Source organism: Alligator mississippiensis, chromosome 2, assembly GCF_030867095.1.
Source record: "Alligator mississippiensis isolate rAllMis1 chromosome 2, rAllMis1, whole genome shotgun sequence".
Lineage (NCBI taxonomy): Eukaryota > Metazoa > Chordata > Crocodylia > Alligatoridae > Alligator > Alligator mississippiensis.
Window position 1 is genome coordinate 39,282,761 of NC_081825.1, and position 27,861 is coordinate 39,310,621.

A 27,861-nucleotide genomic window follows, 5' to 3' on the forward strand; every position below is an offset into this window, starting at 1 on the left:
AATAGTCCATAAACCAGGTCCTTGATTTTATTATAAAGCACAAACAGAGATGCTGGACACCAATCTCAAGAAACCAAACATTTCTGAATGTGATGGTAACTTACAAAATTCCTCAATAAATACAGTATTTAAGACTGAAGTAACTCCAGGTTACTGAGATTCTATTTTGAGAGGAAATAATTGTTTCTGGGTTTGGCATTATTCTTTTTCTCTTCTCTCTTAACTCTGAGATATCCTGTCTAATCCAGTTTCCTGGGTAAAAGCCACATGGTTTTCTTAGATGTCAGAGTTGATCCTAAAGCACTGCACTCTCCTCTGAGTAATTACAGATTTTAAAATGTCTTTAAAATGATAAAATGAACATGTCATGCAGTTAACCAAGTAAATGCAATCCCTGATTAATATGCAAGTTCTAAGGTTCAGAAAACTTCCTACTAATTCCACAGATGCACCCTATTTGAGGAGATGAGTAATTGGTCTTTTTCTGTTTGCAATGTCATTGTATGCAAAAATTCTTTCAGCACTCTTCATAAACTCAAGTCAACAATTATATGTTCAAATATCTGTGTATTTCCTTTAAAACTGGAAGCAAAGAAAAAATCTCTCCGATCTGTTGACACAGCTGTGAAAGAACGAGGTGCCTGCACATAAATTTCTTTAAATAATCTAAAGAGCTTCTTCTCATTATCCCACTGATATATTTGGGAAAATGTGTAGTCGCTTCCCAGAGCTAGGTAGTGATTATTTTTAAAGGAGAAAGGCTGCAGTGTCATGGCTCCTCGAGATGGCAGAGCCTGTATCTCCACAAACTGCTTGCTGTTCCATTTCATGACTCTGGAATCACCAATAAACCTTGTGAGTGTAATATACAGGGTATTTTGCATCTTAAAGCTCTTCACAGCCAAGACATCTTCCATGTTGGGTATTTCACCATGTGGGACAAACTTCTTTGTACTTTTGTTCCACTGTAGTATAATGGGAACCTGTGAGCGGCTCGATAGGATTAAATGAGATTTTCCGTCTATATCAACAAATTCGGCATCTGTGTCCCTGAACCACTCATGCAGAGACTGGTAAGAGTAGAATCCTTTGTTGTTCCATTTATAAACAGTAGATAAACCAGCTTTAGAGCTATCTGCTATGACAAAAAACCTTTCGCTGTCTATCTGAAACAGCTCAATATCATTTGGCTTGGAAATGCGAGAGACTTCAATGTCTTGGAATTTGACAAACTTTGTCCAGCTTTCATCATACTTGTAAATGTGTGAGCCACCAAAAAGCTGTGCCACCACCACAAACACCTGGTCATCAATCAGGATGGCTTTGCATCCCACTATGGATTGCCCTGTTGCTCAAAGAAAAAGCAAAAATGTTAGTACAATACAATTCAACCATTCAAACACAGAGAGAGATTTACCAAGTGCCCTTCCTTCCTCATCCCTCATTTTATTATCTTTCTGCTACTCATTTATCTTCCTGTTCTCTTACATGGCAACATGCAGCAGTGCTTTCTTTTCAGGCTGCATCAGGCATACTACATTTTTGCAACAGCAAAGGAAAGGAAAGGCTGCTTTGGATATTAAGCAACAGCAGGGTTCTGAAGAAATGCAAGTGATGGTTTCCTAAAACACCCATTTATTTTTATCCAAAACTATACTCCTTCCTCAGTCCAAACACCTTTCTAATACACTCTTCCCCACAGTGTCTAGCAGATCTATTGAGCCAGATTTTATAGCCCTAAAATATAAATTATCAAAACCAGTCAATTTATGGTGCAACAGAAAAATCTTCCACTCAAGTGATGCTACGTATTTCCTTTGGAAATATTGTGGGGACCTATTCAAACTGAACCAAGTGGAGTATAGCCTCTCTCTTCTCATTCCAAGCAAGTCTGAGAGTTACTTCCATTAATGCCAATGGAAATATATACATAATATTTGCAAACAAGAAGAGAGGCAAAATGATCTCTAAATGTTGAACTTGACACTATTTCTGTTGCTGTTGCTTTCATTAAAATGTTTCAGTCATTTTCTGTGAATCCAAATTTTGAGGACCCAGATACATCCTATGTTATAGGATATCCTCACCTATAATGATAAGCATAGAAACAGTAGAGAGTAAAGCAGAGACAGTACTGGGTATAAACTTCTAAAGAGTCCAAAAATCTTAATAGTTAAATTAAAGTAAAAATATTTAGGAATACAGTAACTACCAGACTGGGTCATACTGATAAATGTTAAGGTGAAATACATAACATTAAGGTGGAGACCACCAAACTGATTTGTGGAAATGCTAAACCTAGGGGGAAAAAAATACTTTTGTCTAGCACAGGGGTGGGCAAAATGGCAGATCCAGCCAGCAGCCAGACTCCATTTCCCAGCAGCCCCTGCCTGCATGGCTGGGGCTGGTCTCCATGAAGACCCCAACTACAGCTGCGCTGTGATAGCAAGGCTGGGGTTGCCATGGAGACTAGTCCCAGCCATGCTGGCAGGGCATGTGGCAGGACAGGGGGCTGCTCTGGAGCTGCCAGGATTTTGTGGTGGGGGCAACTTGGTCAGGGTCAGGGCAGAGCCATGATCTGCAGCCTGCATGCTGTGGACTGCAAGATCCTAACCTAAAAAGATCTGCAAGATCAGAGTAGCTCCAAAGCAGCCCCTTTCCCTTCCCTGCAGCATACCCTGCCAGCAGGGCTGGGGCCAGTCTCCACGACAACCCCAAAACAGCTAATCACACCGCAGCTGTGACTGGGGTCTCTATGGAGACGGGCCCCAGCCATGTGGGCAGGGACTGCTGGGAAATCAAGTCCACTGTCAGCTATCTCCGGCTCGTGGGCCCAACTTTGCCCGCCCCACTTTAGCATGAGAGTCAAATAAACCAAATCTACATGGACTCCAGCAATGGCTTTGTGGAAACTTGTTCACAAAACCCTTGCACTATAATAAACCCTTCCACTGACACCCCACATGATATCCTTCTCATGGCTCTCTGGCTAAGTACAGACAGTCAAAAGGCCTGAGGCTGAGTTGATTCAATCTTTGCAGGTTAGTCTAAGCTGCATAGATTGAACTGATAAGCAAGTGAACAGACATTCACTTTTGATTCTGGAAATGCAGCCACATGCCTGCAGTGACTCAGACCAGAAGCTGGGGAGGGGCGGAGCACTAGAGCATGCCCCCTTGCTCAGCTGAAGCAGACAGCTTGGGCCAAAGCTAGCCTGCCAGCCATTGGGGAGGGGGAGGGTGTTATGGGAGAGGTGCAAAGCATCCTGGGATGCTAGGGGACTATGGAGTTAACTTGAATCTAGAGGAGATCTGGGACAGAAGTTCAATAAACCAATTTAACCTAAATCAGTTAAGACTCATACTACATCTACCCAGGTTTATTTTAAACTGAGTTTGGCCATTTTGAAAGAGGTTTATGTGACTGAACTTCTGTTATTTTACAGATTTTAATTGGTTTCTGATCACTTACACCAGTTTATGTGTAATTTCTGTCCTTAGCCCCAGAGATCTGATGACGTTTCATTATTCTTCCGGCACTGTGATACTGAAACATGTTTAACTGAGCATGTTATTCATATTTTCCCATGGCAGGTCGTCGGCTTTTCCTTCTTCTCCAAGTAGATAGATAGTTTTGTCTGAGGAATTTACTTCTCCCTGGCATCCCCACTTCTACAGACTATGCACTAATTAATAGTAAGTAAATATGTTTTTTTTAAATGTGATCTTTAGAAGTGCTAATAGCTACTAATGGGAGGTCCTGCATCCAAAAACATTTATAGTGCTCATGAAAGCCAAACAGTGTCTAAAACAATTTACTTCAGGCTCAAGAAAAGGAGTTATCAAGCACCTTTGAGTGCAGACATATGTACATTTGGACCTGTTTCAAAAAAGCTGCAGCTGTTCCATTCTAATAGTCACTTGTGGACATTTCAGGTATGATACAAAAGTAGCAGAACTGTTTCAATTTTAACACTAGATGAAGCTGTACTGAAATTGGAGTATTTTGCTACCTTTGTATTGTTCCCTGGCTTGAAATGTTCCCATTTTGAAACAAGGGTACATGTGTCCATACTCAGAATACTGTAAAAACAGCCACAGACATGGAGTCAGTCACCAGAGGTGCTAGATGAGATATATGGCCAATCCAGAAATTTTCCTAGTGCCAATACATGGGCTCAAATACGGGTTGAAAGCTGGTTATGCTGAAGGGATAAGCCAGCAGAGGCAATTGCAAATGTTATCTTTAGAGGAAGCAAAAGGATGGAGCTTCTTGGCACAGAACTCACTGGAATGGCAGACTGCTGTTGTTTGTTTCCATTGTGTTTTAAGAAACAAACTTATGCACATTTTTGTAAGTAAAGAAGATTAAGCCATGAGTATACCTGACTTGTGGAAACAACCCTGAAAGGCCTTGAATTTTGACTAAATACTCAAGCAAATGCAGCAGCCTTTTAGGTTCTCAGACCAGCTTCCCAGTCTTGGTGGATTACTAGGCACTGGAGTGTGCCAAACAGCCATTCCTGAAAAAAAAGATGCTGCTTCCACGCACATAAATTCAGTAAATGAAGGCAGCTGACCCAGTGATCAAGAAAGCCTCTGAGGCATTCTCCCTCTGAGGTATTATCTCTTTTTCAACATTGTGAATTTGATATAGAAATGCTGCTTTGTGAAGGGTTAAAACATTCTTTAGCCTGACACTCCTTTAGACTCTTTAGACTCCTTGTGCCTCTGCTTCTAGTACCATTTCTTTTTGCAAAAGTCCATGCTGTCCCCTAAAGATATAAGGTCAGCAGAATAACTTAGGTTCAACACTGGTATCTTCCAGAGCATGCTGCATAAAGCTGCAAGATAGCTTTGAAAAGTCCTCCCTAAAGGACAGATATTTGCTATACCTACATAAGGAAAACTCTTTCAAATTTGGCGAAATGCTGCTCTCTTTACCCCAGCAGTTTTAATGAGGTTGCACAGGGATAACAGAGAGTAGAGTTTGGTGCTCTGTGTTTATTTTGCATATGTAGTAATTTGTATATTTGAAGGCCTGTGAGATTTAACAAGCATGTGATGCTGACTTAACCCTAGTGTTTCTAGATGCGTGTACAAAGGAAAAGTCACATGGAACACGAAGGAGGTCAGTTTAGTCTCTAGGTAAAATGAATACTAGGAGGGAAGGCTTCCTGAATACTAGTACTTTACTGAGTTAATTTTAACCCTGATAGTCTGCCTGCTGTGCAGCCTCAGCACTCTGTAGCATCTAGTACTGACTGCTACTGGAGACAGAATACTGAACTAAATGAACCTTGGACCTGATCTCCAGTGTGGTCCTGGAGACCACAAGGTTCTGATCCTACACACTCTTGTACATGGACAGTCCTAGTGTCCCACTTCAGAGGAACACCACTGGGAATGCCAGGTTCAGCTCTTGCACAGTAATTGAGAGGATCAGAATCCACACAAGTCTCCCCCAGTAGTAGGGTGACCATATGTCCCAGTTTAGCCAGGACAGCCCCAGACTTTGGAGGCCAGTCCAGGCCAGCTGGTTAAAATGAGCATCCCAGAAATGCAGGGTTATGAGGCACAGTCCAGCAGGGAGGGGGAGTGGCATGGCATAGAGTGGCATGGTGCTCCAGGCAGGTAGGCAGGCAGGCACCATGCCAACCCACCCCACCTCTGCATGTAGCAGCACCACTGACTTAGGAAAGTGGGGTGGGTAGGGGGGAAGGAAATGGGACCGTGTCCCAGATGTCCCAGATTTCTTTATGGTCAGCTGACCCAATAGGCTATTATCAGAGACAACAGCTAGCCTTCTTTGGGTTTTTACTGAAAGAGAGTGCATTTCTAGGACAACACTACTCTGAGCAATCATTCTAATTGCATTATGGATGTGACTGTATTGCACCCTTTGCCTAAACCTGAAGGGACACTCTCAGGCTTGCCCCTATCCACCCATGACCACTCATGTGCACCAAACCCAGAAATGCAACAGTGCAACTGCTCTGGGGGTGCCCTCTTGCAGTTGCTCTCAGGATCCTTGTGTGCTGGAAAGCAGCCACTGAGAACATCCTCAAAGCAGCTCTACTGCCACATTTCTAGCTTTTACGCATGTGAATAGAAGTGGGCGGATGGGTCAACCTTCCTGAGACATGCCAGGGACACAATACAGATATAACCATCATTGACTTCAATGAAGACTCAATAATAATGAGGTAAGAGCAGAGAACAGCATCAGGTGGCCATTTCATGATGTAACACTGAACTTCCCAGAAGAGATTTTTCCTTCTCCCATTACACACTGACAGTCCCACAAGTTAACTAATAAATCAGACATATACACGTGTATACCTGTGATGTTGTCATAACTCCTGAAATTCATTTCAATGTGGTCCCATTCCAGTACCATGCAATTCTCCATGTTAGGTTGGGCAATAGCTACATAGACATCATTCTTAGAGTTGAACGTATCCACTGAAACGGACTGGTAGGGCAAAATCTGATGAACAACAAAATCTAGAAACATATGTTAAAAAAGCATTACAATGAGTCCTGTGCTTAATGCCCCACTGTTGACATGTGTTTGCTGATTTTAAATTGGTAACACTAAAAATGGCTTTATTTTGAAATCCTCTGGCTCTTTCTAATCAAGATTCATGCAGGGCACATCAGTGACAAGTAGGCATGCAGCAACAGGAGACAGAGCTTCTGCTCTATGCAGCATAAATTGCTCTTCAGAAGTACAGTACACAAAGGGTGAATCTACATGTGCACTTTACTACAGAGGTCACTAATTAGCTCCACAATAAAGTGTCGCTATTTACATATGCACCAGTATTAGGGTGCAGTAAATTAATTAACTCTACCATAAGACTGTACTGTCAGGGACAGCACTGTCTTAGAGTGGAATCATTTACTGCACTGCAGTGCATGTGTGGACAGTGACTGGGACAGCAGCACTTTGAGCTGTGGCAGAGCAGCTGTGGGCTGACAGCAGGCTCCGAAGGTCAGCCACACGGCTCCACAGTTTTGGCACTCATGCCCCAGCAAGCCCCTATGTTACCCATTGCCACTGCCTGGAACCCAGGCATTGCCACTGCCTGGAACCCAGGCTGACCCACCAAGCCTGCTGCCAGCCCAGGTCTGCTCCACCCTGGCTCAAAGTGCTCCTGTCCCAGGCACACATGTAGATGCTGTGCCCAGGAGCCATGTACTCTGGTGCAAACTGCTTTAGAGTTTATCATGTCACATTAATTGCATGTGTAGATGCACCAAGGAGACCAAGACAAGCCATTGTTGTTCGCTGCAAATTCTGCAAACTCTTTTTCCTGATATCTGTGAAATCAGATTACTATCTTGCCTAGAAAGAAAGATGGATACCATGCACTAGATTATTAAAAGAATGCGTGAAATCTTGGTTCCATTAAGCCAGGAGAAATTTTACCACTGGTTCCAATGGAGTTAAGATTTCACACAAAGAAACAAGACTCTGTGCTCAGCTGTAACTTTAGATACACAGATACTTATTTGCTCTGTGTAGCATCTTACTATTATGTAAACCTAAAGCAGGAGTTGAGCCCTTTGTCTGCATTTGCAACCTGTTATTTATTCAGCCTACTCATCTCTGCAATGGAAGCAGACAGAAAGTGAAATTCTTCTTAAGTTTATGGGAGGGCAAACCCATCTCATCTAGACCATACCTGTAAAGGCAAGATTTTAATCAGTAGAATACAAATAACATTTTAAAGGGGAACTTTTAAGTAGTTTAGCTTAATATTTGACCTACCTTGACACTGTCATGTGGTGGAAAACCTATTCTAGATTCTAAGCCTAAGGTGTTCAAATCAGCCTAAGGGAGTTAGGGGACCAGGTCCCCATAGGCTCTCTAAATTTCCTCTGAAAATTCTGCCTGCATGAACATTTTATTCTAAAACAGGCCAGGTGAGTAGCTTTAACTGACTGTATCTGTGGCAAAGCTGAAAGGTCTCAGGTCTGAATTTGATACCTACTATGTTTCAGTAATAGTTTGGAGAGTCATCAAGTGCAATTTCTTATGGAGGAACACCTTAGTGACAGCTGCAGGCTGATAAAGAGAAGTGTGAACAGAGCTTTGAAGGAAACTGCGGTGGTAAGTTACAAGTCCTGCAGACAAGGAGCAGGAAAGTTATATGTACAGTCCTCCAGGAGGCTGAAGATTCATATAGACACAGAGATACCACTGTGTACTAGACTACCTATTCTATATTGTACATACTAACTTTGCTTAGTCAGGAAAGGCTACTGCTAATTAATTTTGGGTAATTTTTAAATCAGGCCCTCACCCTGACCACTCCCCTCAACACCCATTCTGTGCAGTTCAAAGCTAGGTAAAAGCATGACCTCTTCAGAGTGATCCTTAACTGTTTTCAAATTTTGGAGGTGTTTACACCCATGCTTGCATACAAGGATAACTTGGAAGGTAAACCAGATGACTAAAATTAAATAAACAGAAAGTTCACCACCCCATAGCTAAAAAAGGAAGAAAGAGCCTCCTTTTTTCTGGGGACTACCAGAACTAAAGCATGGAGCTTTTTGGAAAGCTCTCCTGCATTATTTAAGTAGCAGATCCTATTTCAAACAGGGTGAATTATCTTCAACTCCACTGGAAAAATGAAGACTGGGAAAAATTGGTAGCAAAGTACATGGAGGGAAATAAATACATAAATCATAAAAATTCAATTAAGGGTGAAACATTAACTCTAGTCTTATCAATTTTCAAAATAGTCTTACCAAGTATCAAAATATATGAAAAATGTGTGATTGAAAATGGGGAAGAGAATTTATCAAAAATCTATCACTGACAATGAAAGGTTCTGAGGTCTGTCTTGACCTCAGAACGATATTGAAACAGCATCAGGTCAAGTATATGAAGTAAATTAAGTCAGATAACATAGTCCTCAGCCTATTCAGCAATTATACAGAGCTAACCAAGGTTTTTGATTTACAGCTGACACAGGGTTCCTTTTGTTACTGGATCAGTAATAGTGAAAATCCTACTAATATTTTCATTGAAATCAGTAGATAAATAGCATTAAAAGATAAAATGAGTTGACATAATACTTTTACTGCATATTGAAAATATTAGACTATGGGACATTGTACTTCATATAGTTACACTGTAAATAAATGCCAACAGGTGAAGTATATCCCTAAATTTACACATGATGGGCCTGTTTTTCATTGACTGCTCTAGCACTCTACAGTGGTTTCCAAACTGTGTTCTGCAGAACATTGCAGTTCCCCAGCAGGTTATCAGGGGTTCCTCAAAGAGATTGGTGGTAATGGTGAAGTGGGCTGGGAGGCAATGTATTGCCATTGTTGGGCTGGGCTGCCTAGCCCTGCATCAGCTCATAGGATAAGGGTAGGGATTGTGTGGCAGAAGAAGTTATTTGAAAGTTTTATGCAACTCTAAGAAGTTTGAAAACCACTGGTTTAAGAGAGTCATAAAGTGGAAGAACAGGAGCACACTCCTGAAAATTCACTAAATTAAATCACCTTAATTAAATCACATTAGACTTCTATGTGGACATGCTTAGTCACAATTAAAATAGCCTTAATTTGCATTAGCCTTAGATTCACATGTTTAATTAATTTGGATTAACTTTCCTGAGTGGCCCTGTGTAGGCAAGCCTTTAAGAATTGCACAGAAAAGCAGATGTAAAAGCTGTTCTCCTACACCTTGCTAAAGGCTTATCTACATGGGGAATTTACTGCAAGGTAAGTTTGTGCATGACTTTGTGGTGCTGTAACTGCTTAGCAATGACACCCCATGTGAATACTCTCAGTAAATATGATTTAAATTACTCCTGAGTGGTATTCTGGAGTAGCAATGCTTTGGAATAAGCTGTCTTATCCTTACTATACTTGAAGCGTGTTTACACAGGGACATAGTGCAGATTAGCTATTATGTGAAAAATCATACCCTAGCATACTTGGCAGTAACTTTCCCATGCAGACATGCCCTAAGAGTACCTTTTCCATACAATTTGGAAGTGGATTAAGTGCAACTTTACTCAGTGTGCAACAAGTATGTTCACACAGGATTCATTTGGAATAGGTGCTGCATTTTAATTTCACATCTTCTCTAATTTCCAATAGTTAGTCCTAGGTATATAGCTATATTGACTTGGGACAGATGTTCAAAAAGCCTGAGCCTGAATTGATTCAATCTTTGCACACCTGCCTAGGTCTAACTTGCCTCGGTTAAACCAGTTTGCAGGTGCACAGACATTCTCTCTGAACTGAGGAAATGCAGGCAAGTGCCTGCAGTGCCTCAGGCTAGAAGCTGGGGGACTGTCGAGCAGTCCTCCCTTCCCTCCCACACTGCTGAGCTGAGGCAGGGGACATGGCCAGGCCCTGGCAGGATGCTCTGATTAGGGAGAGGTTTAAATCCCTACCCTGCCTGCACAATCCCAGGCTTTTCCCTGCTCACTGCTTAAAGGCTGGGTGTGTTGCCATCCCCCAGCCCCTGGCTAGCACTCTAAGGCAAAGCAGGGGTGTGGAGTGCATACATCTGTTGATGATACTGAGCTTTTCAATCTCTCTCTCCCTGCTTCCTTATACTGTCTGCAGCAAACCTAGCACACAAGGGAGCCATCAGGGAGCTGATAACACAGCATTTAGCAGCCCATTAAGAATACAAAACCCTCTCTCATTAGTTCAAGCTCTTCTTAAACAGCTTTTTCCAAGGAAGGAACAGAGGGACATTACCAGCTGATCTGTTGATTAGCTCCAAAAAGTTCTAAGCAGACACTGTCCTGTCTGCCTTTGTCCTGTCCCAGTAAAATTGGAGACACAGACACCTCTCAGCTTTAGCTAGCATACCACAGGCTGGCTATGGTCCGTGGGGTTAGGGTCCATGCTGTGGGAGATGGGGGAAGGGGAAGTGGGGAAGAATCCCTGCTTGAGCAACGAGTGGTGAGGGGGTGGGGCAGGGGGAAGCCAAACAGACCCTGCTGTGCCAGATGTCTCCGCCAGTGCTCTAGCTACGGAGCAGAAGGGCAGGGCCAGCCCTGGTCTCTGGAGCAGACAGCCCAGCCCAACCAAGGGCTGCAAAGCATCTGAGATGCTGGGGGACTCTGGTTCAACTTAAACCAGGAAAGGGTCTGGGACAGACATTGCATAAACCAGTTTGACCCAAATCAGTTAAGTCTGATACTACATTCAACCAGGTTTATCTTAAACCAGTTTCAGCCATTTTGAAACTGGTTTATCTGCACTGAATTTATGTTCTGTTACAGGTTTAAATCACTTTCTGATCACTTAAACTGGTTTATGTATAATTTCTGTCCCTAGCCATTAAGAGCTATATACATTGCCAGACTTACACCTGTTTTAAGACTCATTTATGCAGTTGAAGCAGTGTAAAATGGTTTTAGTACCCATGAGAACAAGGTCTTATAAAAATAGACTTTTACAAAACCTGGAAGCAGTTTTTTAAAAAGAAACAAACATTGAGTGGAAACAAAAATGAAACTGATTCATCTATTTTAATTGTCCTCACTATGAGAAATGCAAAAAAAGAAAGAAAGAAGCAAACCAGAGAAAAAATACTTATTAAATTCCTTACTGTTTTAATAATCTGAAGTAGTAGGAAATGTGTTATTTAATTGTATAACATCTCATTACTGTTTTCATTGCATCAGTACTCCAAGTTAGCCACTGTGGTGTAAATCCTACCAAGCAAATTCTTAATGATATCAAAGGTGTTTTGCGAGTTACCCATATTATGTCTGTAATGTTTAGCATAGATAATTGAAATGCAGGAATCACTGAAGAGTTTGATAAACCAGGCATGATAAAGAGGGAAAAGTGATGTAGAAGATTAATGTGACCAATTCTGAAACTGATCTGGACAGGATAGAGAAAGGAACAAACAGCAGAATCATCATCAGCAAGTAGGAAGGGAGAATAATACCTTAAATACTTCTGGTTTATACTGCTTTACACCTTCAAAACACCATACTAACATTAGTGAGCAAATGAGTTAATCCTCAAAGAATAAGTGTGGGTACATTCATTCCAACTTAACTTTTCTATCGTTACATTCCCTATCTGTGAAGTGATCTGTCTGATGCCACACACAGAAAATAGCGGAGCCAGGAGGAGAACTCAAAAAAGTACCAGCCTTTGGCTCTGCACTCAGGGCAGGAGGCTGTCTCAGAGACAGCACACTCCCTGAAGAAACAGATTTATCTCTCATTACTGGGATAAAGACTGTACCTTGCCAAACACCTCTTAAGGCCCTCCACCACAACTCTGCCTCTTCAGCATTTTGCACTCATACTGTTATTAAAAACCAAAGCATTGTCATGGAGTTACCTCAAGACAAAATTAAGTGGTTCACAGTATGGCATCCATGGATATTCTCCTATATTAGGCTTGCTTATCTCTTTTTGTTGCTAGTGTGAAGCTGTTTTCTACTATCTCTGTGTTATAGGATTTTATATAATGTAATTTTGATGTATCTTTATATTTCAGCTAAGATTGTGTTAGTAAGGCAGTGATTAGCTTGAACCCCCCGTGGTTCACACTTAGAAGAGTCAGTGGCTGAGAATTAGAATTTGACCTGGTTTGTGTTTTGGTCATGTGGTGCTAAGAGGGCCAGAAGCCTGGGTCTGGCCAGACAATGATATAGTTACATTTTAAGAAGCCTAACACCTAGCTGATCAAACTATCATACAGGAGAGACAGCATATCAGATTATCGTATCTGCATGTCTAAAAAAGATATCCACCAAATATCTCTGCCTGTAACAACTATTTGAGTTTGTCTAATAAAATATATCAGATTTACCCAAAGAACCTTGTCTGCCTATCTCCTTAGACCAACATGGCTAAAACCTACATCCCTGGCATAGTGTGAGCCACTTAGAAATGACAGGGTGATATATGTTAGTAACCATACTGGCAAAGGTACTTAATCCATGCTAGAAAATATGGCTTGGTTTTTAGTCTTGCCAGGCACAAAGGAGAGGCAGAGTCCCTCAGCCCAGGGGGCTGGGTAAGGCAAGCTGAGAGGGGGATGCAGGAGGCCCTGATGGGCAGGATCAAAGCCAGAGGTTGCAATTAGACTCTTGAAGCTGGCTAAGGACTGCATCTTTGGATTTAAGGTGTAGGGTAAGAACAGGTCAATGTATTTTTTGTTTGTTTGTTTACTCGTAAATCTCTGCCTGTAACATATGGTTACTGGCTTCTTATGCTTGTTCATGTTTTTATAATAAAACGTTTTGTTGCCTGTGGAAGGAGTAACTTCTGGGCAAGTGATATTCTAGGCTAACCTTCTCCACAGAGAGGGGGACCTATATTTTTTTTCTCTCATACCCCAAAAGTAGGGGCCACTTGAGGCCAGCAGAGGTCCCTTATTGCAGCTGCAGAGCCCATGTTAAGGGTATAGGAACTGAGGTGCAGGGATATCAAGGATATGGAGCTATATTAGGACAACCTCAGTCTCTTCCTTGAAGCAAATGGCAGCACAGTAAGAAGAAACTTGGGGGCCCTGGGGATCCCCCATGGATGGGTTTGTGACAAGCATATTGTTTATGAAGCCCATATTGGTGAGATGATATGCTTGTTCTTTGATCATATCAACTAGCAATCAAATGGCTTGAGGTCTGACAGTGCTTCATACTATATATAAACTATATAGTGTCTGTGTACTACATAGTTCCAGTGTTTCTCTGATTACAGTAGTAGCTTATCAGTAAAGTTTCTAGGGTATGCTAATACAGAAAATATAGAGGCTACTTCCACAAACATCTGAAACAGAACAACATGTTTCTAATGTAAACTCCAGAGCATATGAGGTCAGATTTATCCCTAATAAAGAAGCATTGTGGGTTGATGGGTTTTGTACAGTTCGCAGCCAGTCTTCTGTTTTTGACATTGTTTTGCCTATATAAGGGGTTATCATTTTCCACATATGCTGCTTCTGATGTATCTTGGGGTTTTGATTTAGAGTTCACTCTTTTTCCTTTTTGTATGTTGTGCTTGGCTTATATTTCAACCCTTTACAATACTGGTAATGAACAGGTATATTGTCTTTTAAACAAGACTTTAAGTGCTCTAGCACACATCTGACAGTTTGGTTTTGTGGAGATGAGAACTCAAATAATGCTAATAAGAGTGCACCATAGAGACTGGCAGTCTGTTTTCATTGCATACAAGAATAACCTAACATTAGTAGCAGATAATTTTAATAATATAATATATAGATAATTTGTTTAGTCTGCAGTACTCAGACAAACTTCATGCAAGTTTCTCTCCACTTTCTATTGATGGCATTTGCTATCTAAAATAAAAGCCAAAATGCTAAGCCATGCACTAGTATTATCCAATATTTCTCTCCATTCTTATGGAGCTGAATAATTAAATACTGGAAATAGTGCTGACACATATTTGTTATACTACTAAGCCGCGGCCTATTGAATGAAGATAACAGATACTTTAGTCTTCTGTTCATTGGCTTTCTGGGAAAATTAGATAGATTTCAGGAAGTTCTTCTGACATAGATATATGGCCTTATTCCAGACAATAGCAAAAATTCTTTGATGAACGTTGAGTCACAAAGTGAGTCATAATAAAGCCTTATAGAATTTGAAATCTCAAAGTTCTTGTCCTTTTTATTGCTAAATCAAAACAAAAACCCTCATTGACTTATTGTGGTCTTTAAATGTAACATTCTCAATTTTAAGTCTTGTTCATTTATTCTAAAGTGCTTTATATATAACCATTTCCTCCCTCCCCCAAATCATGCTTGCACAGTAATATGGGGTTAATCTAAAATTATAATCTTTAATCATATGTAGTGTGCTTAAAATATATACATTCTGAATACCTGTAGTGGTGCATTCATAATCAAAACTTGTGACATCATTTAACTTCTTATCCTGATAGTCTGCTGGACCAATACACAGGACATCAGAAACAGTGGAATTTGTCATCTTTAACCACAAAAACAACCACTTGGCTTTGCAGTCACACTCAAATTTATTTCCCCTTAAATCTCTAAAAAGACACACAGAAATAAACATATTTGAAATGATTGGTAGTAATATGAAAACCGCAGAATTGTTAGCACCTTGACATATTTAATTGTGTTGAATTGATTCTGAACTGAAAATGGGAAGGATCTTCCATCTATTTTTCTGATTGTATTGTTCTTCACACTTCTGTCAAGTGTTGCTTACAGCAAATGGGCTCCAATCCTGAAAACACTGACCTATGTATTAATTAAATGGACTATTCATTTGTAAAGTCACTCATGTTCATAAGTGTTAGGAGGACTGGAACTATGATATAATAAATCCTCACAATATGGCTGTCTACTGCAAGGCTGCTTTCCATTGTCTTTGAGTCCTACTGAAATTTGTAAATTCCTTTGCTTTATTATACTATTCCAGGGCACAGTTGGTTGGCAGTAGTAGTCTTATCAGTAAAGCTTCTAGGGTACGTTAATACAGAAAAGAGAGAAACTAATTCCACACACCTCTGAAGCAGAACAGCATGTTTAGATTGGTAAAGTTTCACCATACATGCAATGTCTGGTTCATTTCAAAAAATGAGATCTCTGCTGTCTCAGGTATGTCTCCTGCCCTGGAGCCACCTGATGATTTTTATAACCAGAGTTTCCTGTTCTTTAACATATTTTGCTTTCCCTTGTTGCTATGTGAATATATAAGCAAACAATAGGGGAAACTGAGTTGACCGAGTATAATGAAAAAAATATTGACACTAAGGTCACGTCCAGACAAGTGCGAACATGCAGTTTGCAGCTCCTCCCAACTGTTTGAGGTGCTGCCAACTACATGCAGCACACATGCACCTGTTTGCCACACTGCTAATTTGCAGTGCAGCATCAAAATTTGACACCAAGAAATCCTGGTTTAAAAAAAAAAAACCTCCAAAAAAAAAAAGTGGCATAGCACACATGGCAGTAGTGTGCTCCACCAGAAATGGCCATCTGGAGCTATGTTCTGACTGCTGGCTAGGCTCCATGTGATCAAATTAGTGCTGCTGCTGCCCCAGGAGGCCCCCAGGAGCCAGGTAAGGCAAGCACCAGCCTCCCCTACCCCACCTGGGACAATTTGCTGCGTGCCAGAGTGTGTGTACAGGGCATACTGGGGGCAGAAAGCAGCAGCACAAATATGAGACACTGATATTTGTGCCATAGGAAATGTAGACCCCTGCACGTGTGCTCGTCTGGATGCACCCTAACTGAGCAAAATACATGAAGGGGAAAAAACTGTTTCTCTCTAATCGCTTTCAACAATCAGAATTTCAGGGGAGCCTTGGGTAATACTAATTAAAAAAAAGTTCAGACAAAGTATAGTTTTAAAGTTGATGGTGCCCCTTTTACTTTAAAATTTACATCAGAATCAGAAAATAAGATGCAATAATGCAGGTCCTGGCATTATTGTGCAAAATAATTCATAAAGCCTAATTTATAAGATTCTGTAGAGCAAACAATATTAAAATGTGAAAATCTAATGTGACACAATATGCATTTCTTTTTAATGTGAATATTTTAGCTACTAAAAAAATGAAATGTAAAGCCAGATTAAAAGTCTCATAAAAATAGAAAGCCAATATAAAGACTTTAATTACTTACAGTTCAATCAGAGAATCTAAATCGCTGAAGACATCCCTGGGTAGAGCTTTAAGTTGGTTGTTGGCCAAAGAACTGGAAAAGAAAGTTAGAACTCAACCTAATTATCATCTTGACTCCTACCCAGTTTAATATCACATAAATAAAGCTAATGATTTGACACGCCTAGCACTGATGGTAACTGCTGGAATCAAGAATGAGTTAAGTACTCAGCATGCTGTGGTTTGTGAAACTTTGTTATTGCCCAAGGATACAAATTGAAGCTGACTAGAAACAAAAGAGAAATAAGCCAAACTGTTTCCATCACCAAGGTGGAATGAAACAATGAAGCAAACAAGTAGCGAAGTTGCTGAAAGGAAATTGAATGTTAATCATTCTCTAATACGTAATATCTAATGTGTTAATGAGAACTCTTTTAGAGAGCAAAGATTGCATGGTCAGGCCCTAAGTGATTTGAGCGTGTGTGTAAGACAGGTGAAAATTCTGTAGCACTACCAGAACAGTGATCATTTGTAAATGACATTTATTGCTAGTCACGTTTGTTAATGGTCCGAGTTAGTTGATATACAGAGATTAAGATGGAAATGTCTTACGCAGCATGAAAACCAGTTGTCTTCAAAAAAGCTTGGACTCTCAACATTAACAGTAAAAGCAATTACAGATGTGCCTTAAGCACAAGTCTTGGAATACCCAGCTTTATTCAAGTATAAATGATTTGTAATAAGTGTTAAAGGACTTACAGATGAGTCAGATCACGGAGGCCACGGAATGCATTTCTTGAAATGGTTTCTATTTTGTTTCCTTCAATAAATCTATATAGAAAATAAAGATTTTTTTGAAATACCTAAAATTAACAATATTACTATTGTTTTAACCTGGAGCTTCCTAACCTCATAGGTGCTTTCATGGGTTCTTTTGTGCCTGAAGCCGGAGAAATCTCAGGCTAGCTACTCACATTCCCTCTTTCCCCCCTTATGAACAAACTGCAAGCAAGAAAACAAGTATTAGATAGAATGAGAGAGAGAATGGAAGTGAAAGAAGAAGAAAAAAAGATCACAGACAATGAGCATACACTTATTCAGCATTTCCTAAATAGCTAACCATCACCTCTGGAGCCTGTTGGCTATAGAAAACCAAGAAGAGAATGGTCTCCATGGCCCCTTGCAGTACCATTTGGGAACTCTAGTAATGTAAGGAAAGATAGGCAGGGTTGTTAGAATCTTCAGAAGTGAACATTAGCATGAAGTCCAGTTTTTGTCTCATAAATTCATGTAATTTTTATTTACGTGGCATTATAAATGCATTTGGTGCTTCACAGAACATGTGCAGGCAGATCTTCTGCCCTGAGTAGTTACAGTCTAATGACTTGTCTACTCAGAAGTGTAGTTCACACAAACCTGAGACACACTAACAGCTACATATTAGATGTTACTATGAAGCCACGTCAGTAGCACCTGCTGTGTCTTTCTCCAGATGTCATCAATTATTAGTCTTTGCTTTCTTATAAGCAGATCTGAGAACCTTGCCTTTTATTCAGCGTTGCTTGCCATCCCAGTAGTTTTTATTACAATATTTCACCTCAAGGACTTCAATTCTCCCCAGAGGGCCAGGAGATCCATTCCCTATGCAGCAGGCACGGAAGCCATAGCACAGTACTGTAGTGTAATACAGCTAGGTAGGTGCTGACTCCAGGAATGTACAGCTGGTTACACACCAGCATTTAAAAAAAGGAGGTGACATTTGTTCACCATGATCCAAGAGGGCACACAGGAAAAAAGTCCAGTCAACACTGATGGGGTGCAGAGCAGTGCAGAGTGGCAAATGGAGGTCAGTCAAAGTAGTGCATAGTAAAATGCTCCCACATGGCATGAGTATCTGCTAGCCTAATCAGCTTCCAAAACACAAAATACAGAATATGCACTATCTTACTATATAAATACATACTAACAATTTTGCTGCCCTAGTGCAGGTATTTTCAACAGTCAGCAACTTAACTTAATGTCAAGTAAATTCCCCTGGGTAAGAGAGGCTTAAATTAAGAACAAGACAAACAGAGGAAACAGCAGCATAGGGAAGAAATTGGAAAGGGATACAAAAACAGTGAGAACAATTAAGATTAACCAACCTACAACATTTTAACATCTGATCCAAGGTTCTTAGAATTGCCATGTGATCATCGCTAACACTAGCCTGGGAAATTGCACCCTGTTCCTCTATCTAAGACCCCACAATTGGAGTGAAAGAAGCGTTAGAGAAATAATGTTGGGTTTGAGCTTAGACACCAAACTCACTTAACTGGAATTAATCTAATTGTTCTTGCCTTTTCATCATCTGTTTAGGTTCTCACTGTAGTAGTCTGTGTCTTAATGATGGGAAACCCATTATATAGCCAGGGCACAGGAAAACATTCTGCCCATGTGAAAACAGCAGGATTTGCATGGTAATATATTTTAATGGATCAACTAGATATAGCATGTCATTATAACAAATCCCCATGATACTAGGAGAGACGTTCATTAAAAATGGGTGTTTTCTATAATAGCGTTAGCCAATTTTCTGCATCATAGTACTGAATTGCTCTTGAAATTGCTAGAAGTGGGAGTTTATTATAAACAGGGCTTATTACAATGAGGTTATATTGTGTTTGGGAGAGATGTGCAGATATTCAGGCACAAAATGCCCTTCCTCAAGTTTGACCTCAAGCAGCACATTTAGTTGTGCCCAAAAGCTTATCTAACATATCTTTGAGTCATCTAGTTCAGGGGTGCTCAATCTCCAGCTCACTGGCCAAATGCGGCCTATAAAGCTATCACATCTGGCCAGTGGGGCTCCCTATGCATGGATCGGGAAATCTGGCAGTGGGTAAGCAGTAACCATTAATATTTCCCCCCTCCCTGCTGCCAAATTTCCACACCCCAAGCCCCATGCAGTGTGGGCTGGGCTGGGCCAGATTGTGACCCCTTCCCTTGTGGGGCTGGGCCACACCTCCCTCGCTTCTGGGTTGAGGCTGGGACACACCTCCTTCCCTCTATGGGGTTGGAGTTTGGGGCCTGGCCATGCCCACTCTCTCTGCAGGGCTGGGCCATGCCTCCCTCCCTCTCTGCAGGGCTGGTTGGAGTCTGGCCATGCCTCCATCCCCCACTGGGCTGGGTCATGCCCCTTCCCACCCACTGGAGCTGGGTCATGCCCCTTCTCTCCCATTGGGGCTGGGCCATGCCCCCTTCCCTCCCTGTGGGGCCAGGTTGAGACCTGACCCCCCACACCCTCCCCTCTGCTGGAGCGAGGTCACATCCCCTTCCCTCTCCATGGGACCAGGGCAAGCTCTATCCCCTGAGGAGCTGTGATGGGGCCTGCCTAGTGCCTACCTCCTGCCCTTCTCCATGTGGCCAGATGGTACCTGCTGTGCCTGCTGCCTATTGCAGGGAGAAACCTGAATCACTGAATCGTCTTGAAGTAATTTTTCAGTAGGGCTGTACCTATCAATGCTACTCAGTAATGACTGAAAATATGTAATCCAGTCTCTTTTATGGAGCGTATTAATATTATAAATATGAAATATTAATCCAGAGATTAATATTTCAGTTATTTTAGAAATATTTATACGCACATTGTTTGTAGCAGAGGTGCTCTAGAGCTCTTTTGGCCATCTGCTTTTGTTGTCCTCCTCCTTGATCTCTTCTTTTGTACACGGAGAAACTATTTCTTTCCCTTTTGTTGCAGGGTTTCCTTATTCTGTATTGTGGCTTGGTTATTGATATCTGAGAAAAACTGAATTATTGAAGTAATAATTATGCTTAATGGAGGACATATAGCTGTGTAGGCTCAATTCACATAAGGTGGAGGTGAGGTTTCTTGGTAGGAAGAAACATTCTGAGGAATTGGCAGAGACAATGACCACAGCCTCAGCTGCCTGGCAGTTGCTCACTGGGGAGATTTGGGGTCTTACAGAACTTAACTTTGTTTCTTGGTTTCCAGTAATCAACTGTGGACCAAAATGCTGCCTTTTATCAATGGACTAAGACAGTGGCTTTCAGCCTTTTTGATTTGCAGACCCCTAAAAAAATTCAAATGGAGATGCAGACCCCTTTGGAAATTTCAGATGGATATGTGGACCCCCTTTGAATTGTGTGTGTGGGTATTCACATACTTTTCATTGATCATAGTCATCTTATGTGGACCCTTTAGACAGAGCCTGTGGACCCCCGGGGGTCTGCACACCACAGGTTGAAAACCACTGGATTAAGAGACCAAGCTGTTTTCTTTTAAAAGTAGACCTAACTACAGTTATCCCTGCATATCTCTGTGTCTATCACTGAAAACATCAGCTGTACCTTGGATTCCTCATGAGCACCTTTTGCACATTTAAAGCAATCTGCACCATGCTAAGATGTGAAGCTTTGCAAGCTCTTTCCTTCCCCAAGTATTTTACATTTTACCTGCAGCACTGATGAATGTGCAGACAGCCCTTGTCATCACTGAAAAGTTCAGGGCAGCAGAATCATGGATTGTAGCATATGCTGTTTACTATATAATCTACTAAATTCCTACTCTGTTAATTTTAAGGCTGGCTGGTTCTCTATGATAAAGTATTAGTTCTTTCCAAACTGGTATCATCAATTGCCTTCAGAGTTGCAAAGATACTAGCAAGGTTTAGTGCTTGTAACACTACTCCTTTCTTTAGGCAGGAATATAATGGTAAGAATCTATACCAGAGAAAGGTTGTCATTCAGCTCTGAAAAGTAATTGAAGAGGTATATCTTTTATCCAGAATGTGGTCTGCTGATTTCCGATAAGAAAGCAGATGAAACTTGGAAAATTCCTTTGAATATGAATTGAGAAGAATTTGGTAACAGCATTAATATAAAGAGAAACAAGGGCATATGGGTACATTGGAGATAGGCAAGGACAAATAAGTCAGAAATAAAGGGAAGAAGTAAACTATGTTAAGAAGGCAGGGCAGGGTGCCACCTTAGCGACTAACTCATTCAGAAACGTATAAACTTTCATAGGTAACAGCACTCTACTTTGTCAGATGCTATGAATGGATAGAGGGCAGGGGTACTAAACAGAAAGGAATAAAGTAATGAAGAATGAATGAAAAAACTCCAGCTCTGGATGAGAGAAGATACTGTGGCCAGTGTGGGCAGTCACCCTGGCATGCTGTGCTTCACCTGCTAAGTGTGATCAGCGAATAATGAATCATTTACTGAGTCTCTGAAACTCAACACAAACTGGGCTGGCCTGCAAATCTAGCACCAGTTCTTGCTCAGCAGCACCATTTCAGCACTGGTTTTTTTTTTCAGAGTCTCACCACATTCAAGTACATTTCACATATACTCTGAAACCACTGGAAAAAAAATGGTAGGCAGCTGTACAAGACTTTTGCACAGGAAATGGGACATAATCCTTCCATTCTCCTTGCCCCTAATAATTACAGTAAAGACTGTTTCTCCAAGGCAGGAGAGTCTTGGCAACTCATCGAACCATTTGATTCATAAAACGCTAGTGAATACATAAAATATAGAACTCACAGGTATTCTAGATGGAAAAGACCAGCAAAGGCATCATCTCGTATGACGGTAAAGGAGTTAGAGTTCAGCAAGCTGAAAATGGAGAGAGATATTAGGAAAGCTATTAAAACCTGGCACACAGGATAATGCCAGTTCTGTTTATTGACCATGACCAGACTAATCTTACTGACTCAGATCCAGATTGTCCCGTCAGTGAAGCAAGCATAAAATATTATGGAGTGTCCTGTAAAAAAAAAGAAGTATAATGACCCCATTTAATGTTTCCTACTCTTTCAAAAAGATGCTACATGTATCATCTGCCTTGGTTGAATGAACCTAGACCTAGATCTTCTGGTTTTATAAAGCTACTTCATGCCATATAAAGTTATGCAAAGTGGTTCTAAAGGGGCCAGGGATAATCAGTGGAGATTTCCAACTGTGTGGAGAGACATACTCCCAGCACAAATCTGACAGCATTGGCTCTATCACATGCTACACAGGCTCCCTCAGGAACCTTAGGTTGAGTTAGTGATGCGTGGGAGCCCTTCTAACTTGTGCTGTGAGAAGTTGGGGAGCAGAAAGGTAAAACCAGTTGCCAGGAAAATCCCGTCTCCAATGTGTCTGAGCTTTGGGATGAAGAATCTGCCCTGTTATGCTTACAAATCACATACAAGGAAGTATCCAATCAAAAATATTCTCTTTTTTATTCCATTGATCAGAATGAACAGAAAACCCCACTCAAAGAAAATAACAATTCCAAAAGCTCACCAGGGCTCTCAGCTCTAAGTGAATATGTCGGCATTAATCACTTATTATAACCACTTATTAATCTTCCCTGTCTACTGTTTTGGGCATTTTACTAAAATTAATTTGGAAAGCTAATGAACATGAAATGCAAACTTTCTCTATGATCCTAGGCTATTATGCTAATTCTAGACAAATACTCTTTAAATTATCCCAAAGAAATCTGAGAAAGATTCAAATTGCAATTAAAAATAAATCCTTCTATTTCTATTTTAGCTTGACTCCCACCAGATGAGATACAATACCAAGGACTACAAATATTCAGTTAATAATTTAAGCTATGTCTCCTGTATTACTTAGTTTCTCAAAATTACAGCATGCAATCAGAAAAAAATTGTCACAAGGCCAAGAAAAGTGGCTGGGGATTGCAGTGAAATGCCCTTGCCAATTCTCATCTCCCCAGTAACATCAGCCAGCTCACCAAGCCACAGCATTTCCTCCTCCCCATGTAGATAGTCTGTCATACCTACCCGATTGCTGCTGGCAATACCAGCACTGAAAATAAATGGGTTCCCCTCTCTACTCTGGCTCCCTGCCTCTTCTCTCCCTCCTAATAAGAAGGAGCTGTTCCAGCTGTCAAAGCTCCTATTTTCCCTCCACTTCTGACCCTGGGTCACAGACATCTCTGCCTTTCACACACTGGCCTTCCAACAGGGTACAAGCCCATAACCTGCCAGCTCCTTGAAATGACAGGCAGACCAGGTCCTCCCTCCGCTTGTCTCATCTTTCCCCTGTGTGAGCTCCTCAGGTTGCTCTTGCAGTGTAGGGGAACTATGCACCATGCTGAGCTTATAATCAAATTTTCTTTGGTAAGACTCATACTACCCCAAAGATGTCTGATAAGGCACCTGGTGAGCATGCAGTGACCTTAGCTCTGCTCTACACTGTTAATGAAGGGAGGAAGCCACCAGCTTTGCCTTCTCCTGCCTTCGACCTATCTATAGCAAAGAAATGCTTTATGTTAGAAAACATGTCACCTAATACAATATTAAACTTGTTTACACTTGCCTACATCACTTCTCTCAGTGCAGACAAAACCAGTGGTATTTTAGAGGGTAGTAACTGATCAGTTACCATGTTTTCTAACCCAGGACATTTAGAAGCCATTAATATAAGTCAAAGTTCCTACCAAACTCCTCCAGATTCTCCCTTTCCCGACTGTACTGCACGGTACCACATGGACTTTATTCCATGGTACCATGGTCCTCATCCCCCATTTCTTTCTTCCACTCCCTAGAGCTCTCCCTACTGTGCTGCTAGAAAGAAGGCAGAAGCAGTGGCAGGGATAAAGGCAACTGACACAGTTGTGTTTATCCAAAAAAGAAAGAAAGGAGACTTAACAGAGGCCTGTTACCTCCTCGTTACATGGTGCCACTGGAGAGCATGGGCACACAGACTAGTTGCCACAAGGCAGAAGGGTAGCTGCTCCACAATAAGATACCATGGGATAAAAGCATGCATGTGACAAGTACCACAGGGCACCTAATAATCCCCATCCTACACCATTTATCAATAGGTAACTAGTTGGTGAGCATACACCCTCAGGTAACTACAGTTTTAACTGATCTATTTATGGTGGGTTTTTTGGCTTCCATTCCTATAGTGACTTACAGTCTCCTAACATAGGGGTTTTCAACCAGGGGTACACATTTCAACCAGGGGTATGCATTGGGGGGAAAGCCCCCTCCCTACCTCCCACAGCTCGCCAATCACTGAGGGACTCCTTCCTTCTCAACCAACCGCCGAGGGTACACTGACCCAAAAAGGTTGAAAACCCCTGTCCTAACATATTTACCCTATTATACCCCTCTGTGACCAGGATAAATAATTTATTTATTTATTTTCACTGAGATGGGGCACTGAGGTACAGAGAGCATATCTGCACTGCTGTCAGGAAGTGTGGCTACAGCACAGGCATACCAAAGTGAACCAGGTGAAAAGCAGGGTGGCCTGCATGTCAGTGTTGACTAGCCAACTGAGTGAGCACTACAGGTACCCAGTGGGCTTGTCCCTTTCACTTCTATGACCATTCAAGCGAGCTACATCAAAGATAGCTGGGGTATGCCTAGTTGTACTACAAGCAGACTCCCAGTCCCGGTGGAGATGTTCCCTGAGTGACCTGCATGAGGTAACACAGGAAGCTACACTTCCCAACCCTTAGGGAGACCACCCTTCCCACAGAACAGTCAGCACTTTGGTGGAATTTGGACCTGCAAATTCCCCTCTCCAATGCATATAGATGATCTGGACTCCAATCATCTGTTCTCCTTCCACGTGCACTCAAGTCACCCCCTGATACCAATAAATCTCACCATGTTAATGACAGATTCATTAGCACAGGAGGAACACAGTGCTGGAGTCCCATTGATCATGTGACTTCAAGAGAGGATGATGCCCTAAACTTTTTCACTATTTTTTTTTAAATATAATTTGTATCCGAGGCCAAATTAGTCAACACTAATTCCAAATCCAAGAGTCCAGGACCATAAGTGGCCCTAATACCGGCAAACATCCTCCACCTGCACCTGTGGCTTCAGATGTTTCCAAAACCTTTGCCGGCATCCTACTTGCAGGCCCAAGCCTGGAGGCTTGGGATTCGGATGCCCCCGAGTTTTGTTTGCCTTTAGCCTTAAGGCCTTTGGAGCAAGCAAGGGAGGAGGCTCTCATTTCCATAAAGTGGGCTTAAAGCTGCTACACCTTGGCAGGTACTGAACCACACCAGAAGAGCAGTTCTTCTGCAAAGCAGTTCAGGAAAACTGCCTTCTTGGACACAGATACATGGTATTTCCCCTGACAGGTTAAGAGGCCACTATGTTTTATCTGAGCCTTCAAGAGGCTGATCTTTTCACTATGGATTTTTAACTAAAAATAATTTAAAACATCAGTAAATTAACACCTAGGGCAAATTCAGCCCTGGTGCACTGTAACACCCCTGAAGATAATGGAGAGGATATAGGTTACCATGTTAGTTAGAGATGTGTTTTGTTCAGAAGTGCAATACTTACAGGAGCTGCAGAGAAGGCAGATGGGAAAACATTCTGTCCTTGATTTCAGAAAAGGTTCCATTCACCAGGCTCCTAACAGAAAAAAAGTAGGAAAATCCAAAAACTAAACAAAACCAATTAACATCACCTCTTCCGTTAGCCAATATCCAGTACTCTCTCCCATTGGTTGGCCCACCCTCTTTTTATGAAAGTCCAAAAAAATTAACGAATTGTCATGTTTAAAGCATGTCTAATCCTGTTCCTGCTCCTGCTTTCCTATGCTACACTTTGACACTGTATCCCTTCTCACTGTATCCTCCATCAATCTTTAATAATATGTACTTTCTGCCCCTTGGCAACCTCCCTCCAGAGAAAGGTTGGGGCGAAGGGGAGGGTTGCTTTGTCTGCCACTTGTATTTTTGGATTTTTACAGACAAGAATGAAAGGAAAAAAAAGGAGGATGGGGAAAGCACATGAGAAAAGAAAATGAGTATATGTGTTAAATAGGATTAACCGAGACTGGAACTTAAAGCCTCATGAGATTTAAAAGTAGCATGAGTTAAAAACTCCATTTCCAGTTTCACTCACATTAGAAATGCAACGAACTCTCAGTCAAGTTCCAGAAGTCCGTGCAGTCTTTTCTCCCAAGGTAGGAATGCCAGATAAACTAATTACCAGGGAGTAAATCTTTCTCTAATTCTACACCACTTTAATATGGCCACTTGCCATCTCCCTAGGTATTTCAGATTGACACCATGGTATGTATGGACAGACACACATACATTTTCATTCCTTTGCCTAACTGCTGTAAAAAAGGATAATCAAGGATTCTCATTTTAAAAGCTCTTTCAGATTAAAAAAAATCAAACTCCTTTGCAGCTGCCTGGCAGTGCAATATTTCAGCAATGGAAAACACTGCCACACACTAATTACACTGCCCATTACTGGGGTATGGACATCTGTCACGGAGCCAGCTGGGAAGCTAAACCCCCAACTTAAGGAAAAGAAACACAAAGCACAAAGAAGGAAGGTGGGGACCCCCTGCAAGCCTGCTGCTCAAGAGAGCTCTGGTGTATTAAGATTTAACTTACAAGGAGCTGATGTCGCTGGGAACGATTCGTGGCACACCAGGGGATCCCACACAAATAATGGATTCTTTGGTGCAGCTGCATGTGGCAGGGCATCGGACTGGCTTCTTCACCTGGGCACGCTGCAGTAGGCATGCTGCCGCCAGAACCAGGAGCCAGAGGGAACCACCGCTGCAGCCACTGCCTCGTAGGAGAGCCATACTGTTCCCTCCTCCTCTTCCTCGTGGTCCCTTTTTGGCCCTGCACCCTTGGCCCACGCACTGCTACTGCTGCTACTGTGGAACAGGAGCAGGAGCCAGGCAGCATGCTGCACTCTTATGCTCAGGCTGAATGTCTCTCTGCAGCAGAAGCAGCAGCAGCAGCACCGGGGCTGCTGCACTAAGCTCCTTCCTCCTGACATCAGCACTTCAGCTGCAGCCTTTTCTGTCCAATGAATAATTTATCAAAGGCTCCATTGCGAGGGAGAGTTTAAAAATAATCCCCCAAGTAACCGGGGCTCAAAGGACTCTGTTTCACTTTCCCATCCTCCATCCCTTGGCTTCTCCTTGAATGCTGGAGCAGGGGGAGGAGGAGACTAGGTGACCTTGGGGGATATATATGCCATACACGCAACTAGGACCAAATGTTTGTTCTGTTTGCTGCAAGGGGTGCAGTGCATCCCTCTGCTGCTCCCACTGACTTGGGACAAGAGGGGAGCTCCAGGCTGCACAAACAGACATGTTTTCAAGCAGCTCCTATGTGCAGGGATAGGATGAAGTGATCTACTTAATCATGAAAATGACCCACCAAATCCCAGTCTTAATGGAAACAGCACTAATGCCACTGGCAAACCTGAGACACT

At 41.8% G+C, this 27,861-nt stretch overlaps 1 protein-coding gene across 1 annotated transcript; it reads right to left on the reverse strand.

Annotated features, from left to right (window-relative positions):
* On the reverse strand, window positions 1-27,516 carry LGI2 (leucine rich repeat LGI family member 2). Its single transcript, XM_006260429.4, has 8 exons — window positions 27,024-27,516; window positions 25,954-26,025; window positions 22,166-22,237; window positions 17,375-17,446; window positions 16,638-16,709; window positions 14,865-15,034; window positions 6,342-6,506; window positions 1-1,345 (listed from the first exon to the last, which is right to left on the reverse strand). The coding sequence occupies exons 1-8, from the start codon at window positions 27,218-27,220 to the stop codon at window positions 528-530; spliced, it is 1,638 nt and encodes a 545-aa protein (XP_006260491.2). The 5' UTR covers window positions 27,221-27,516; the 3' UTR covers window positions 1-527.
* Window positions 27,517-27,861: the final 345 nt, after the last annotated feature.

Excerpts from the sequence above, each read along its gene's own strand:
- LGI2 (XM_006260429.4), bottom strand. The coding sequence starts at position 27,220 with ATGGCTCTCCTACGAGGCAGTGGCTGCAGCGGTGGTTCCCTCTGGCTC. Across the intron at positions 26,026-27,023 it reads CCCAGCGACATCAGCTCCTT|GAGCCTGGTGAATGGAACCT; the intron begins GTAAGTTAAATC and ends TTTTTCTGTTAG. Across the intron at positions 16,710-17,374 it reads CTCCGTGATCTGACTCATCT|TTCTTTGGCCAACAACCAAC; the intron begins GTAAGTCCTTTA and ends TTTCTTTTCCAG.